The following is a 14462-nucleotide window of genomic DNA, read 5'->3' as shown; positions in this document are numbered from 1 at the left end:
TCCTCACTCCCCCTCCTTTCCTCTGTCCTTTTCCCGGGCTCCCTCTCCCCCCCCTTCCATCCTCTTTCTTCCCCACCTCCCCTCTCTTTGCCCCCTTCTCTCCCCCAAGTCCTTTTGCATTTCCCTCCTCTGCCTCCCCTCTCGCATCTGCCCTTCTCCTCCCCCCCTTTATTAGTCCTCTCCCTCCTCGGTTCCCCCCTTTTTTTTCCCCCTCCTCCAGGTCCCCCCCCCCCCATCTGCCTTTGGCTCGGGAGTGTCGTCTCTGTGCCGCCCTTTTCGTGCAGTGTTTTACAGTGAGTGTTCTGTGTTGTGTTTTTTTTGGGCAGTGTTGCGAACGGCCATCATACTGTCACTGCGTGTGCTTTTTATCTCTTGCAAACAGAAACCATACTGTTGCCGTGTTTTTTAATTGTGTGTGTACTATGTTACATGTCTGATTCCTGTGTCTTTTATTAACATTCCCAACCCCTTTTGCTTTCTGTTTTAACTTTCCGCTTTTTTCCGCCATTTTACACTTTCTGTCACCGTTCTGTCGCCTGTTTTTCTTGTTTCTTTTCTTCTCCCATTTTTTAAAATAAAAGTTTGTAGGCTGTAGAGCAGCATACTAAGCTGCTGCCAGCCCACCCCCTTCGGGGGGCATTGAAAAGCAATAAAGGAAAAAAAAAATCTGTGGCGCTTGTGTGCTGGCAGCTGGTCCCCCCGCCACAGCGGATAGGACCGCGGACGTGGTATTGAGTCCCCGCTGTCCGCTCATCCGGCGGGAAGCCTCTGCCGCGCGCCGCGCACTGCTCACTGCTCACTTTCGCTCCTCAGCGAGAACAGCCGGGATGCAGCCAGCGGGCGCGGCCGCGACCCTGCTGGCGCTGCTGGCCGCCAACGGCACCTCGGTGCTCGACTGCGTCTGCGACCACATCAACCGCGTCACGGGGGCGCCCGGGGGCAGCTACGGCGAGAAGCGGCTGTGGTGGAGCTACTGCCGCTACCCGCGTAAGTACTTCTCCGCACATCGCGGATTAACGCCGCGTCACCCGCCGTGCGGAACGACATACACTACTGGCCATTAAAATTGCTACACCACTATGATAACCTGCTAGAGACGCGAAATTTAACCGACAGGAAGAAGATGCTGTGATATGCAAATGATTAGCTTTTCAGAGCATTCACACAAGGTTGGCGCCGTTGGCGACACCTACAACGTGCTGACACGAGGAAAGTTTCCAACCGATTTCTCATACACGAACAGCAGTTGACCGGCGTTGCCGGTTGAAACGTTGTTGTGATGCCTCGTGTAAGGAGGAGAAATGCGTACCATCACGTTTCCGACTTTGATAAAGGTCGGATTGTAGCCTATCGCGATTGCGGTTTATCATATCGCGACATTGCTGCTTGCGTTGGTCGAGATCCAATGACTGCTAGCAGAATATGAAATCGGTGAGTTCAGGAGGGTAATACGGAACGCCGTGCTGGATCCCAACGGCCTCGTATCACTAGCAGTCGACATGACAGGCATCTTATCCGCACGGCTGTAACGCATCGTGCAGCCACGTCTCGATCTCCGAGTCAACAGATGGGGACGTTTGCAAGACAGCAACCATCTGCACGAACAGTTCGACGACGTTTGCGGCAGCACGGACTATCAGCTCGGAGACCGTGGCTGCGGTTACCCTAGACGCTGCATCACAGACAGGAGCGTCTGCGATGGTGTACTCGACGACGAACCTGGGAGCACGAATGGCAAAACGTCATTTTTTCGGATCAATCCAGGTTCTGTTTTTCAGCATCACGATTGTCGCATCCGTGTTTGGCGACATCGCCGTGAACGCACATTGGAAGCGTGTATTCGTCATCGCCATACTGGCGTATCACCCGGCGTGATGCTATGGGGTGCCATCGGCTACACGTCTCGGTCACCTCTTGTTCGCATTGACGGCACTTTGAACAGTGGATGTTACATTTCAGATGTGTTACGACCCGTGGCTCTACCCTTCATTCGATCCCTGCGAAACCCTACATTTCAGCAGGATAATGCACGACCGCATGTTGCAGGTCCTGTACGGGCCTTTCTGGATACAGAAAATGTTCGACTGCTGCCCTGGCCAGCATATTCTCCAGATCTCTCACCAATTCAAAACGTCTGGTCAATGGTGGCCGAGCAACTGGCTCGTCACAATACGCCAGTCACTAATCTTGATGGCCGGCCGGAGTGGCCGTGCGGTTCTAGGCGCTACAGTCTGGAACTGCGTGACTGCTTCGGTCGTAGTTTCGAATCCGGCCTCGGACATGGATCTGTGTGTTGCCCTTAGGTTAGTTAGCTTTAAGTAGTTCTACGTTCTAGGGGACTAATGACCTCAGATGTTAAGTTCCATAGTGCTCAGAGCCATTTGAACCATTTGAACTAATCTTGATGAACTGTGGTACCGTGTTGAAGCTGCATGGGCAGCTGTACCTGTACACGCCATCCGAGCTCTGTTTGACTCAATACCCAGGCGTATCGAGGCTGTTATTACGTCCAGAGGTGGTTTTTCTGGGTACTGATTTCTCAGGATCTATGCACCCAAATTGCGTGAAAATGTAATCACATGTCAGTTCTAGTATAATATATTTGTCCAATGAATACCCTTTTACCATCTGCATTTCTTCTTGGTGTAGGTGTTTTAATGGCCAGTAGTGTATATGTGCAATACTTCAGGAGGGAAAATATTAAAAGTACGGAGTTACTATCCGCCCACCTTGTGCATAAAATGCTGTAACATTTAATAAAGGGAAGTCATTACGATGTCCAGAAACATGTTCGTCCTGACAGAAGTCAATAATGCAGGTAGTAAGACTAAAAGTGTGTGGGAGGTCGTGAAATGGGAGAAAGTGCAGCCCGTCAGCATACAAGGTACTATCACAGCAACACTAAATGACGGTGCTGTGACTGATAATTCACAAGATGCAAGTATTCTTAATAATCGCTTTCTAAATCTAGCAGCAAAAATACAGGGTGATTCAAAAAGAATACCACAACTTTAAAAATATGTATTTAATGAAAGAAACATAATATAACCTTCTGTTATACATCATTACAAAGAGTATTTAAAAAGGTTTTTTTTCACTCAAAAACAAGTTCAGAGATGTTCAATATATCCTCCTGCAGACACACGAGCAATATCAACCCGATACGCCAACTCGTTCCACACTCTCTGTAGCATATCAGGCGTAACAGTTTGGATAGGTGCTGTTATTTCTCGTTTCAAATCATCAATGGTGGCTGGGAGAGGTGGCCGAAACACCATATCCTTAACATACCCCCATAAGAAAAAGTCGCAGGGGGTAAGATCAGGGCTTCTTGGAGGCCAGTGATGAAGTGCTCTGTCACGGGCTGCCTGGCGGCCGATCCATCGCCTCGGCTAGTTGACGTTCAGGTAGTTACGGACAGATAAGTGCCAATGTGGTGGCGCTCCATCATGCTGAAATATGAATTGTTGTGCTTCTTGTTCGAGCTGAGGGAACAGCCAATTCTCTAACATCCCCAGATACTGTAGTCCAGTTACAGTAGCACCTTCGAAGAAAAAGGGACCAAAAACTTTATTGGCTGAAATGGCGAACAAATGTACAACTAAATGAAACTTTATAGCTCCCTTAATTCGCCGACAGATAGTGCTTAGCTCTGCCTTTTGTCGTTGCAGAGTTTTAAATTCCTAAAGTTGTGGTATTCTTTTTTAATCACCCTGTAGGATGAAATGGCTCAGCTGAAGAAGCAAGGGAACAAATCAAAAGTTTTATTCCTCAAAACTTGAAAAACTAGTAATAGCACCAGCATCCGTCATTGAAATGATCAGAACTCTAAAAATTCTGAAAGAGAAAAGCTCATGTGTTGTTCATCGAAATTTAAACAAAATTCTGAAAACTTCTACTGTGTTAGTTAAGGAATGCTCTTAGCGATACATGTAATGCCTCACTGGCACAGACAATTTTTCAGACGGAAAAATACGCGATTGTTAAACCTCTTCATAAGAAAGACTTAAATAATTATTGCTCAATTTCTTTATAGTCGTCTATTTGCAAAATATTCAAGAAATGATGATGTTTGATTTGTGGGACGCTCAACTGCATGGTCATCAGCGCCCATACAAAGTCCCAATTTTTACACAGTCCATTTTTTATTTACAATCCAATCCAGTCACGGTCATTAATGATGATGATGATGAGGATAACACAAACTCCTAGTCCCCGGGCAGAGAAAATTCCCAACTTGGCCGGGAATGGAACCGGGGGCCCCGTGATCCCGAGGCACCAATGCTATTCACTAGACCACGAGCTACAGACATATTCAAGAAAGGAGATTACTGACGGGTAGTTTCTCATTTAAGTAGAAACACTTTACGTTCACATCACACTTTCGATTCCACAAGGGTTGCTTGACTCAGAATGCTATTCGTACATTCACTCGCCAAATATTACAAACCTTAAATAATAAAATACCATGTTAGTATTTTTGTGATCCTTCCAAAGTGTTTGATTACGTATATCATTGTAAAACGAGAGCTTTAAGCAATTAACGGATTTTCACTCCACTTGTCGCAATCATGCTTAACAAACCGAAGCAAGAAGTTGTGATGAATAATTCAAACAGTGTTAGAAGAAGAGAAAATTTTAGCGACTGGGGAGAAATCATGAAGGCAGTCCCACAATTTTAAATTTTGGGTCGACTCGTATCCCCAGTACATGTGTGAGTGACCTTGTATTCCACATTCCTGAAGCAGAATTGGTACTTTTTGCAGTGTTATAATAAATACGATTAGAGAGGAAGGAACAGAAGAATCTGGTAATGGTTTTATTGGGGAATTTTTGGGAGGTTTTGCGAAAACGGACTACGCCTAAATTTTTACTAAACACATTGTATTCAGTTCAGAAAGTAGAGTCACAGTAACAGGTGTTATAGCATACGAATAGGATTCAGTAAACAAGGTGGAATGCCGCAAATTTTTGGGTGTAGGTATTAATGAAAACTTGCACTGGAAGAAGCGTATTGCTGAGCTGTTCAAAGAGATAAATTCAGCTACTTTTTTCTCTTCGTATTATTTTTTGCTAGATCTGGAAGCAGACTAATCAACCTCTAGACATATTTTGTACATCTGCACCCAGTAACGTGTTATGGAATAATTGTCTGGGGTAACTCAACACTGTCTGGACAGAAGCGAGCTGTAAGAATAATATGTGATGTTCATCCGTAGTCGTGACGTAGGCTTTTCATCGAGTTAGGCATTATAGTTGCACCTTCACAGTATATTCACTTGTGAGATCCGTCATAATTAATCTGTACAATAGTAACGTCCTACAACATGAGTGGAGAATATAGTGTTTATTTTCCATTATTAGACCAATCAGTGACTTGGAAAGGAGATCAACGTGGAACACGAAAAAGTTTTGATCGTTTGACCACTGAGATAAACTGTATGTTAAAAAACGACGAAATTCCGACAGGTGGCAAAGCAAGTATTACACATAATCTGAAATCATTTCTCCTGGACAGCGCCTCTATTCGACGAACGATTTTTTTATTTAAAGAGTATTAGCCCGAACAGAGACCGTTTTTAAATGTGCAGTCGATGCATGAGTAGAACTGAGAAATAATGTTCCCACTTGTGCTCAAACTAATAGTGTATACGTACCCTGTAGACTGACAGATTTGATATTACTTCGATAAAAGAATAGTTCAAATGATCCACGGATCGTGTAAATAGCTAAAAACTCTACTCTCACATGACTGGGAATTGTTTTGCACTCCATGAAGAGATGTACAGGGATAATTTACAGCTTTTCCAAATCGTACTTTTTGCTATATTCTGACTTTCAGACAGCTGCAAAATGTTCATTGAGATGAACCGTTGAAAAATTAAGTGCAGTTTGCTGTATCGTCGCATGTTGACCGGTAGCAGTGCCCCGGGGGGTTGGGGGGGGGGGGGGGGCGTTGAGGACGAAAGACATCGACTTTGCCTCGGCCAATTGTCGGCCGAGTAAAATCCGCCAATGGCCGGACGACAATGGATAGAAGCCGGAAGGTAGAACAGGTAGATCATCGTCCAGGGCTGACTTAGACAGTGAACGTAAATTAGTAAAGTCTTAGAAATGAGCAGATAGCTGGTGTAAATTTCATTAGCTGCGCACTGTGAAGTTTACCTACTATTACTTGCACTTGGCCATTGGCGGCCTTGTTTGTGTTGTATTACATGCAGTGTTGCAGACTTAATCATCCAAAGATAATTTAACTTTTTACCTCATTTGTGTGACTTTCTTACTAATTTGTTGGAATGTTGGAGAACCTTCATCCTCCTACCCCTTTACCTGACCCTGGGGCATAGCCGTGTAATAGTGGCAGCGAGAAATTGTGTTAGCGGTGTACTGCAGCTGAAACCGTTTCACAGAATCGGCCTACAGCAACAACAGTGGCAACTCGTCTTCCACAGCTGTAGTGACGAGGCCTTTACAAATTTGGCGACGAGGGTTTACAAAGCAGTTTCTGGGTAATAGACGTAGAACTTTACTGTCGGGCTGAGAACATCTTACACTACAGCACGTTGTAGGTGTCGACACCGGCGCCAACCTTGTGTGAATGCTCTGAAAAGCTCATCATTTGCATATCACAGCATCTTCTTCCTGTCGGTTAAATTTCGCGTCTGTAGCACGTCATCTTCATGGTGTTGCACTTTTAATGGCCGGTAGAGTACCTTATCCGTCACCACCTCTTTCAAGTTATTCCTGAAACACCGTACGGTGTACACATTAATAAGTCTCACCGCTTTGTATGAATATGCTTCAGAGCTGTAGGGTGCTATATTTTTTATATCCATCAATTGTATATAAAGATCAGATAGCCTCATTGTACATAATGTACATTAGTTCATTAAGAACTGTGTACATATTACTTGATTACACCTGACAACTATCTGTAAAAATGTTGTCAGTCAGTATCCTGTTATCTTGCTGCACGCATGTTGGAAAATTCACTACTGAAACCAGACTAAACACCCAACTAGTGACTGCAGGTCATTTTTGTTATCAGGATGTTTGAAGACATTTACATATGAATCTGCATAAACAACTTGTACTGACAAGGGGAGGCCGCCAATTGTGAAATTCAGATTCGATTCATACTGCGCATAATAAAAGCTCATGGTCAGAGGTGTAATGTGGCAAAGCACCAAGATGCACTTCTCAGCCGTTGTCGAGAAAATCGACAGTTGAAAGAAACCGTTGCAGTGAATTACTCTCTACGATTAGCAACATTCTACAGCGTCGTGGCGCAGCGGTAAGCGCTCGGGTTCGTAATCCGAAGGTCGCCGGGTCGAATCTCGCGCCATGCCACCTTTTTTTTTTAGTATTTGTTTTTTGTAATTCAAATACATATATATATATATATATATATATATATATATATATATATATATATAAAAATAACCGGCAATCAGGTGCAACAATTATGCATATAATGAGTTGTTGAAAGTCGTTTGTCGTGGAAAAACTGGCGACTTCGAACATCATTATGTTTTCCACAAATAAAGTTGTATTTCACAAATGTTATTAATTACCTTCATAATGTTATCCACGTATAGTTAATGGAAGACGTAGACACGATATTCCGAAACGAATACGTATAGCGTAAGTCAAACGTTCGAATTAGAATAGAGACACCACGAACACAAATTTGCTGTGGCAGGTATGAAATATAAACTCCGTTACTCGCTCGTTACACTTGAAGGACGGATGTTGAATGGGCCGAAACGGGCCGCCGCGTAACAGCGTAGTTGCGTGCTAACTTCGAAAGACGGTAGATGCGGTCCCTAGCGCAACTTATAACATCGTCGAAAATCAGTGCGGACGGGAGAGCTTTGGTACACCCTGTTAAACAAACGGAAAAATGGAGGCGGTACAATTGGAGAGCGATCCGCCTTCACCAACATGCATAAGCAATTCATTAATACTTTATATATATATATATATATATATATATATATATTTGAATTACAAAAAACTAATAATAAAAACAAAACTGCATGGCGCGAGATTCGATCCGGTGACTTTCGGATTACGAACCCGAGCGCTTACCGCTGCGCCACGACGCTGTAGAAAACTATTAATCGTAGAGAGTATTTCACCGCAACGGTTTCTTTTAACTGTCGATTTTCTCAACAACGGCTCAGAAGTGCATCTTGGTGCTTTGCCACATTACACTTCTGGCCATGAGCTTTTATTATGCGCAGTATGAATCGAATCTGAATTTCACAATTGGCGGCCTCCCCTTGTGAGCGTTTCTTCTTAGCTGGCAGGTTGCCCAGTAAATCATCCAGATCTCTCATTACAAGCTGAAAGTTCCGTAGACGGAATCTGTAGACTGTTACAATTGCAAGAGAACTATTCTGCAGTAACAACTCAACGAGCACATGCTTCTAGGTTCTGATCTACATAAGAACTGCTCGTCTGAACATTTTTGACTTTGCGTCCAGTTTTTATGTGTGTTGAAACTCCTCCTTTTTCCGTTATAACTCTACACTAAAATGAAGCTAGTCTATAACACCTGATATCTAACTTTTCTATTTAGCTCGTGGGAAAGGATACTCGCGTCCTAATGGGCTCGAGAATTCGCGATACGGCGCAGCGTCCGTTATAGTATGGAGCTATTTCGAACAGTCGCGTGACATTTGACTGGCGCGGCGCGAGTGCGAGAGATACGCAAGAAACTACGAATAAAGCACAGCAATAAGCTGTGGCTCTGTTTAAAATTTGACAATTTCGTGAACCACTGGAGGAAATAGCGTTAAACCCTACCACTGCACAAACTCTTACTGTGCTACAACAGATTTACAATACTACCGTGAGCAAGATCCGTGCTTTGGATAAGTCATTAAAATAAACTGAGGACTGGGCACTCGAACAGAAACTGGTCTAGAAGTCTGACAAACTCGAACGACGTCAGAGACGCAATAACCTTAGACTGTTCAGGTTTCTAGGAAATCCCTTAGAAGTTGGACTGAATGACATTGACAGATGTCATAGAGTCGACCGTATCGCCAGGATGTAGAAAACTTAGACTAATAAGACTGAAGTTCGCGTCGTATAGGAAAAGATTCGAAATCTTCAAGTCTCACAATATGAGAGGATCTTACCTCTAAAAGATTAAGCATTTTGAGCAAGGCTATTTCGAGACGTGGGTTACAAAATGTATGAACAAATGAAGGCAGGGTAATGGTCAATGGTAAAAGATCATTTAGCAGTGCAAATGAACTCAGAAGCCTATGGTTTAGGAGCTGAGAACATGTCAACTCTTGGTGGCGCTAGTTGTGTGTCTATATTGTTATTGCAGGCCGAAGTGGCCATGCGGGTGTAGGCGCTGCAGTCTGGCACCGCGAGACCGCTACGGTCGCAGGTTCGAATCCTGCTTCGGGCATGGATGTGTGTGATGTCCTTAGGTTAGTTAGGTTTAAGTAGTTCTAAGTTCTAGGGGACTGATGACCTCAGAAGTTGAGTCCCATAGTGCTCAGAGCCATTTGAACCATTTTATATTGTTATTGTGGTTATAGTTAACCATAACTTGACCAATGTCTGCACTATTTTGTTTTACTTTATTGCTAATTCCTATATGTCCCATACATCCTCCTACCACCACTACTCCAGTCAGGTCACTAACATCACCTATCCCATCAAAGGCAGGGCTACCTGTAAGTGCAGACACGTGATTTACAAGCTAAGCTGCAACCTCCGTGCTGCATTCTATGTAGGCATGACAACCAACAAGCTGTCTGTCCACATGAACGGCCACTGACAAATTGTGGCCAAAAAACAAGAGGACCACCCTGTTGCTGAACACCTTGCCAAACATGATATCCCTCGTCTCAATGACTGCTTCACAACCTGTGTCATACGGATCCTTCCCACCAACACCAGCTTTTCTGAATTGCACGGGTGGGAACTTTCCCTGCAATACATCCTACGTTCCCGTAACCCTCCTGACCTCAACCTTCCTTAGTCACTATCCTCACCCATCCGGCCCCCTCCCTGTTCCCATTCCTGCACTACACAGCCGTCATTTCACCGCCACACCCAGTCTTTTAATTTCTTTTTATTTCTCTCCTTTCCACTACTTACCATCTCCCCCTCTGCACTTCCTCTACCGCCCTCCATCTAAACTGCAACACTTTACTGTCTGCCACTTCCCACCATACTATCCCTGATGTGGACTGACAATGCAGCCAGTCCACAGTGACGGGTAGCCGAAAGAAAGGCACGCGTACACACACGCCGACTGGCGTGAAGTCTGGAACAGGATAAGTATTGACTTCTAATAAGAAAAGTATGCAGCTCCTCGAATACTTAACTTTATTCTTTGTTGGTTTACAACGTTCTTCTTGAGACATTTATACGATAACTCTCAAACTATGTAAGGCTAATGGCGCCTTGCTAGGTCGTAGCCATGGACTCAGCTGAAGGCTATTCTAACTGTCTCTCGGCAAATGAGAGAAAGGCTTCGGCAGTGTAGTCACTAGCAAGGTCGTCGTACAACTGGGGCGAGTCCTCGGCCGTATCTCGAGACCTGCCTTGTGGTGGCGCTCGGTCTGCGATCACACAGTGGTGACACGTGGGTCCGACATGTACTAACTGGACCGCGGCCAATTTAAGCTACCACCTAGCAAGTGTGGTGTCTGGCGGTGACACCACAATCCCTCCCCCTCTCCACACCAGCCTCCTCCTTATCCCCACCCAGTCGCCACTCCCATCATGCACTTGTGCTGCTGCTCGCAGTGTGGTTTCAGTTCTCCGAGACCGCAGACGTGTGTGCAAGTTGCATTTGCGTGAGTGTGTGTGTGTGTGTGTGCATGTGTGTATGTGAGTCTACTACTGACAAAGGCCTTGGCCACGAGGAATTAGCCGAGCGGTCTGAGGCGCTGCAGTCATGGACTGTGCGGCTGGTTCCGGTGGAGGTTCGAGTCCTCTGTCGGGCATGGGTGTGTGTGTTTGTCCTTAGGGTAATTTAGGTTAAGTAGTGTGTAAGCTTAGGGACTGATGACCTTAGCAGTCAAGTCCCATAAGATTTCACACACATTTGAACATTTTTGACAAAGGTCTTAATGGCCAAGAGCTATAATTGTGTGAATCTTTTTGTTGTGCCCATCGCGACTCAGCATCTCTGCTATATGGTGAGTAGCAACTTCCCTTCTCTGGTATTATTGCATTCCATCCTGGTTTTCCATTGTTTGATTTAATTCCTATCTGTATTGTTTCTTATTTATTTCGCTAATTGCTGCACCAACCCACTTGTGCTCCATTTTTATTTAGCAATTTATTATAATGTTACTGTTGTTACTCGTCAGTAACACTCTGTTTCTATTCAAGTTATCTTGCTTTCATTACTGTTGCGAGTTTCTTTTCCTGTCACCAGTCGGCTGTTTAATGAACACTCCAAAGCTCCCTCGCCTTGGTCACTAAACCTGCCTGGAGATACATCCCGCGTTCACGTCCAGGAACCCTCACGCTACCTTAGCATACTTCTTTGCTATATTCTGTCCCCTCGCCAGCGCTGACAGAGAGTCAGTAATCTCCAGCAGCGGCACTCTAGTGACCTTTGCACCAGAACATACCTAGCCTCCACATTGCACACGCAAACGTCCAGTCTCTGCCAGCTCATCTCGATGAGTTCAATCGTGTATTTCAAGATGTAGACACCCAGTTCAGATGTTCAAATGTGTGTGATATCTTATGGGACTTAACTGCTAAGGTCATCAGTCCCTAAGCTTACAAACTACTTAACCTAAATTATCCTAAGGAGAAACACACACACCCATGCCCTATGGAGGACTCGAATCTCCACCAGGATCAGCCGCACAGTCCATCACTGCAGCGCGTTAGACTGCTCGGCTAATCCTGCGCGACTAGACACCTAGTAACACTTCCGTTGCAGATCTGGCTGAAAACAAGCATTCCCACAACTTCAGTAAGTATAGATGGGTGCAAAGATAAGACAGTTGTGACAGCGGAGGCAGTGGAGTAAGGGCATACATACCCACTGATTTATTACTAACTTTGTTACACACATACAATAATAATGAAGATATACAAGCATAATGTATGTCCATTCAGAAAGTGACTGATACGTGTCCTCTGCAAACCTCCTGAAGTAGGCTGGTTACCTGTTATGAAACCACTCTCTCAAGACTTACTGAGTGATGTGGCACAGTGGTTGGCACACTGGACTCGCATTCGGGAGGACGACGGTTAAAACCTGTCTCCGGCCACCCTGATTTAGGTTTTCCGTGATTTCCCTAAATCATTTCAGGCAAATGCTGGGGAGGTTCCTTTCAAAGGGCACGGCCGTTTTCCTTCCCCACCCTTCCCTAATCCGAGCTTGTGCTCCGTCTCTGATGTCTCGTTGTGACGGGACGTTGAACACAATCTCCTCCTCTCAAGATTCGAATCGACTTACAAACACATAATTACAGCTGGTGACACTAGCATAAATTTTTCTGTACCAGTGTCAAATTTAAGTGCATGTTTTCTTCTTAAAACATGTTGCTGCTTCGGTCTGCACCTACCCATTATACAAACAGTGGCCACACCCTCACAGATCTAAGACAAAAAAAGGACACACAATGAAGGAATTCAGTAGATGTCATGCACATACACAAACAAACAAATAATTACAGTTTCAGAAAAAATTGGGTGATTTATTCAACAGAAAGAGCTTCACAAACTGAGCAAGTCAATAATGCATTGGCCCTCCTCTGGCCCTTACGCCAGCAGCTGGGCTTGTCATTGACTGATAGAGTTGATAGAGTTGCTGCAAGTCCTCAAAAGACATATTGATCCAAATTCTCTCCAATTGGCATAATGTTACAAATGTCCTCAATTGGGGCGAAATCTGGCGATCTTGCTAGCAAAGGTTTGGCAAGCGTGAAGACAGGCAGTAGAAACTCTTGCTGCATGTGGATGGGTGTTATCTTGTTGAAATGCAAGTGTAGGATGGCTTGCCATGAAAGGTTACAAAACGGGGCTTAGAATATCATTGGCACACCGCTGTGTTGAAAGGGTGCTGTGGATGATAACCAAAGAGATCCTGCTATGAAATGACATGGAAGCGCAGAGCACCACTCCTCGTTGTCAGCTTGTATGGTGGGTGAGAATGAGGTTGGCATCCCACTGCTGTCTGGTGACCCTCCAGACACGTCCTCGCTCGTAATTGGGTTTAGTTCGAGGTGGAACTCATCACAGACAGTTCTACTCCAATCAATCAGATTCAAGGCCAAATAAAGCACGAGACCACTGCAAACGAACTTGTTGGTGTACAGACGTCAACAGTAGCCAGCGCGAGTTGCACTGTCAGACCCCTTTCTGTGAAGAACAAAAACGCACTCCTTCTTCAGGCCACAAGTGTCTCATCGGGACCATCCGACCGCCGTGTCATCCTCAGGTGAGGACACGGATAGGAGGGGCTTGTGGTCAGCACACTGCTCTCCCAGTCGTTATGATGGTTTTCTTTGACGAGACACGCTACTATTCGCTCGAGCAGTTCCTCAATTGGCTTCCAAAGGCTGAGTGCACCCCGAAAAATGGCAACAGCGCAGGACTGCCCGGATGGTCACCCATCCAAATGCTGGCCACACCCAAAAGCGCTTAACTTCGGTGATCTCACGGGAACTCGTGTATCCACTGGGGCAAGATCGTTGCCTTCCCTTTCCATGAGCTACCTGTAAATTAATTATCCCTGTGGTAGCAAGAGCACCTGTTGGAAGTCGGATCAATGGCGGTGATCAATCTGGTGCTCTGAGTGCCTCTCTGATGATTGCTCACTCCTCACGCTCTGTCATCTCTCTGTGTAGACCACTTTCTTCTTGAAGCTGTGTTTGACCATGGTCCACCATTCCTGACAGAATCATCGTGTAGTGGCGTCACTTCTGTTCAAATGTCGAACAATTCGCTGATTGCTCCAGCTGGCAACTTTGAGTCCAACCACATGTCCTCTTTCAAAAGCTGACATCTGCAAATATTTTTCACATGCCTATTGGCAATGCATGGTTACTGTTCAAATGAATACACAGAATTAAATTCGCAAAGAATTTATGTCGTGGTGTCGACATGTGTGTTTACTATCCTTGCCAGCTACGTGGCGAAACTGAGCTGCAGTGCAATCGGCCACCAAGTTTACAATTTTCCATTCTCCGATGACACCTGTATGCATATCAGTTAGTGACCAGTTTTCATAACTGCTTCATAGTACACGGCTTTTTCGTTCTTTTTTGTATTGGAGTGCATTTACAACGAAATCCCCAGACAAAGTACACTACTGGCCATTAAAGTTGCTACACCACGAAGATGACGTACTACAGACGCGAAATTTAGCCGACAGGAAGAAGATGCTGTGATATTCAAATGATCAGCTTTTCAGGGCATTCACATGAGGTTGGCACCGGTGGCGACACCTGCAACGT

At 45.0% G+C, this 14462-nt stretch overlaps 1 protein-coding gene across 1 annotated transcript in view; it reads left to right on the top strand.

Moving 5' to 3' along the window:
* Positions 1-813: 813 nt before the first annotated feature.
* Positions 814-14462, top strand: part of LOC126426932 (uncharacterized) — a 126540-nt gene continuing 112891 nt past the window's right edge. The window contains exon 1 of the mRNA XM_050089040.1: positions 814-987. Coding sequence (XP_049944997.1) covers positions 828-987 — 160 coding nt within the window. The 5' untranslated portion in view covers positions 814-827. The remainder of the gene's footprint in view (positions 988-14462) is intronic.

This window comes from Schistocerca serialis, chromosome 11 (genome assembly GCF_023864345.2).
Source record: "Schistocerca serialis cubense isolate TAMUIC-IGC-003099 chromosome 11, iqSchSeri2.2, whole genome shotgun sequence".
Classification (NCBI taxonomy): Eukaryota; Metazoa; Arthropoda; class Insecta; order Orthoptera; family Acrididae; genus Schistocerca; species Schistocerca serialis.
This window is presented reverse-complemented; position numbering and strand designations above follow the sequence as displayed.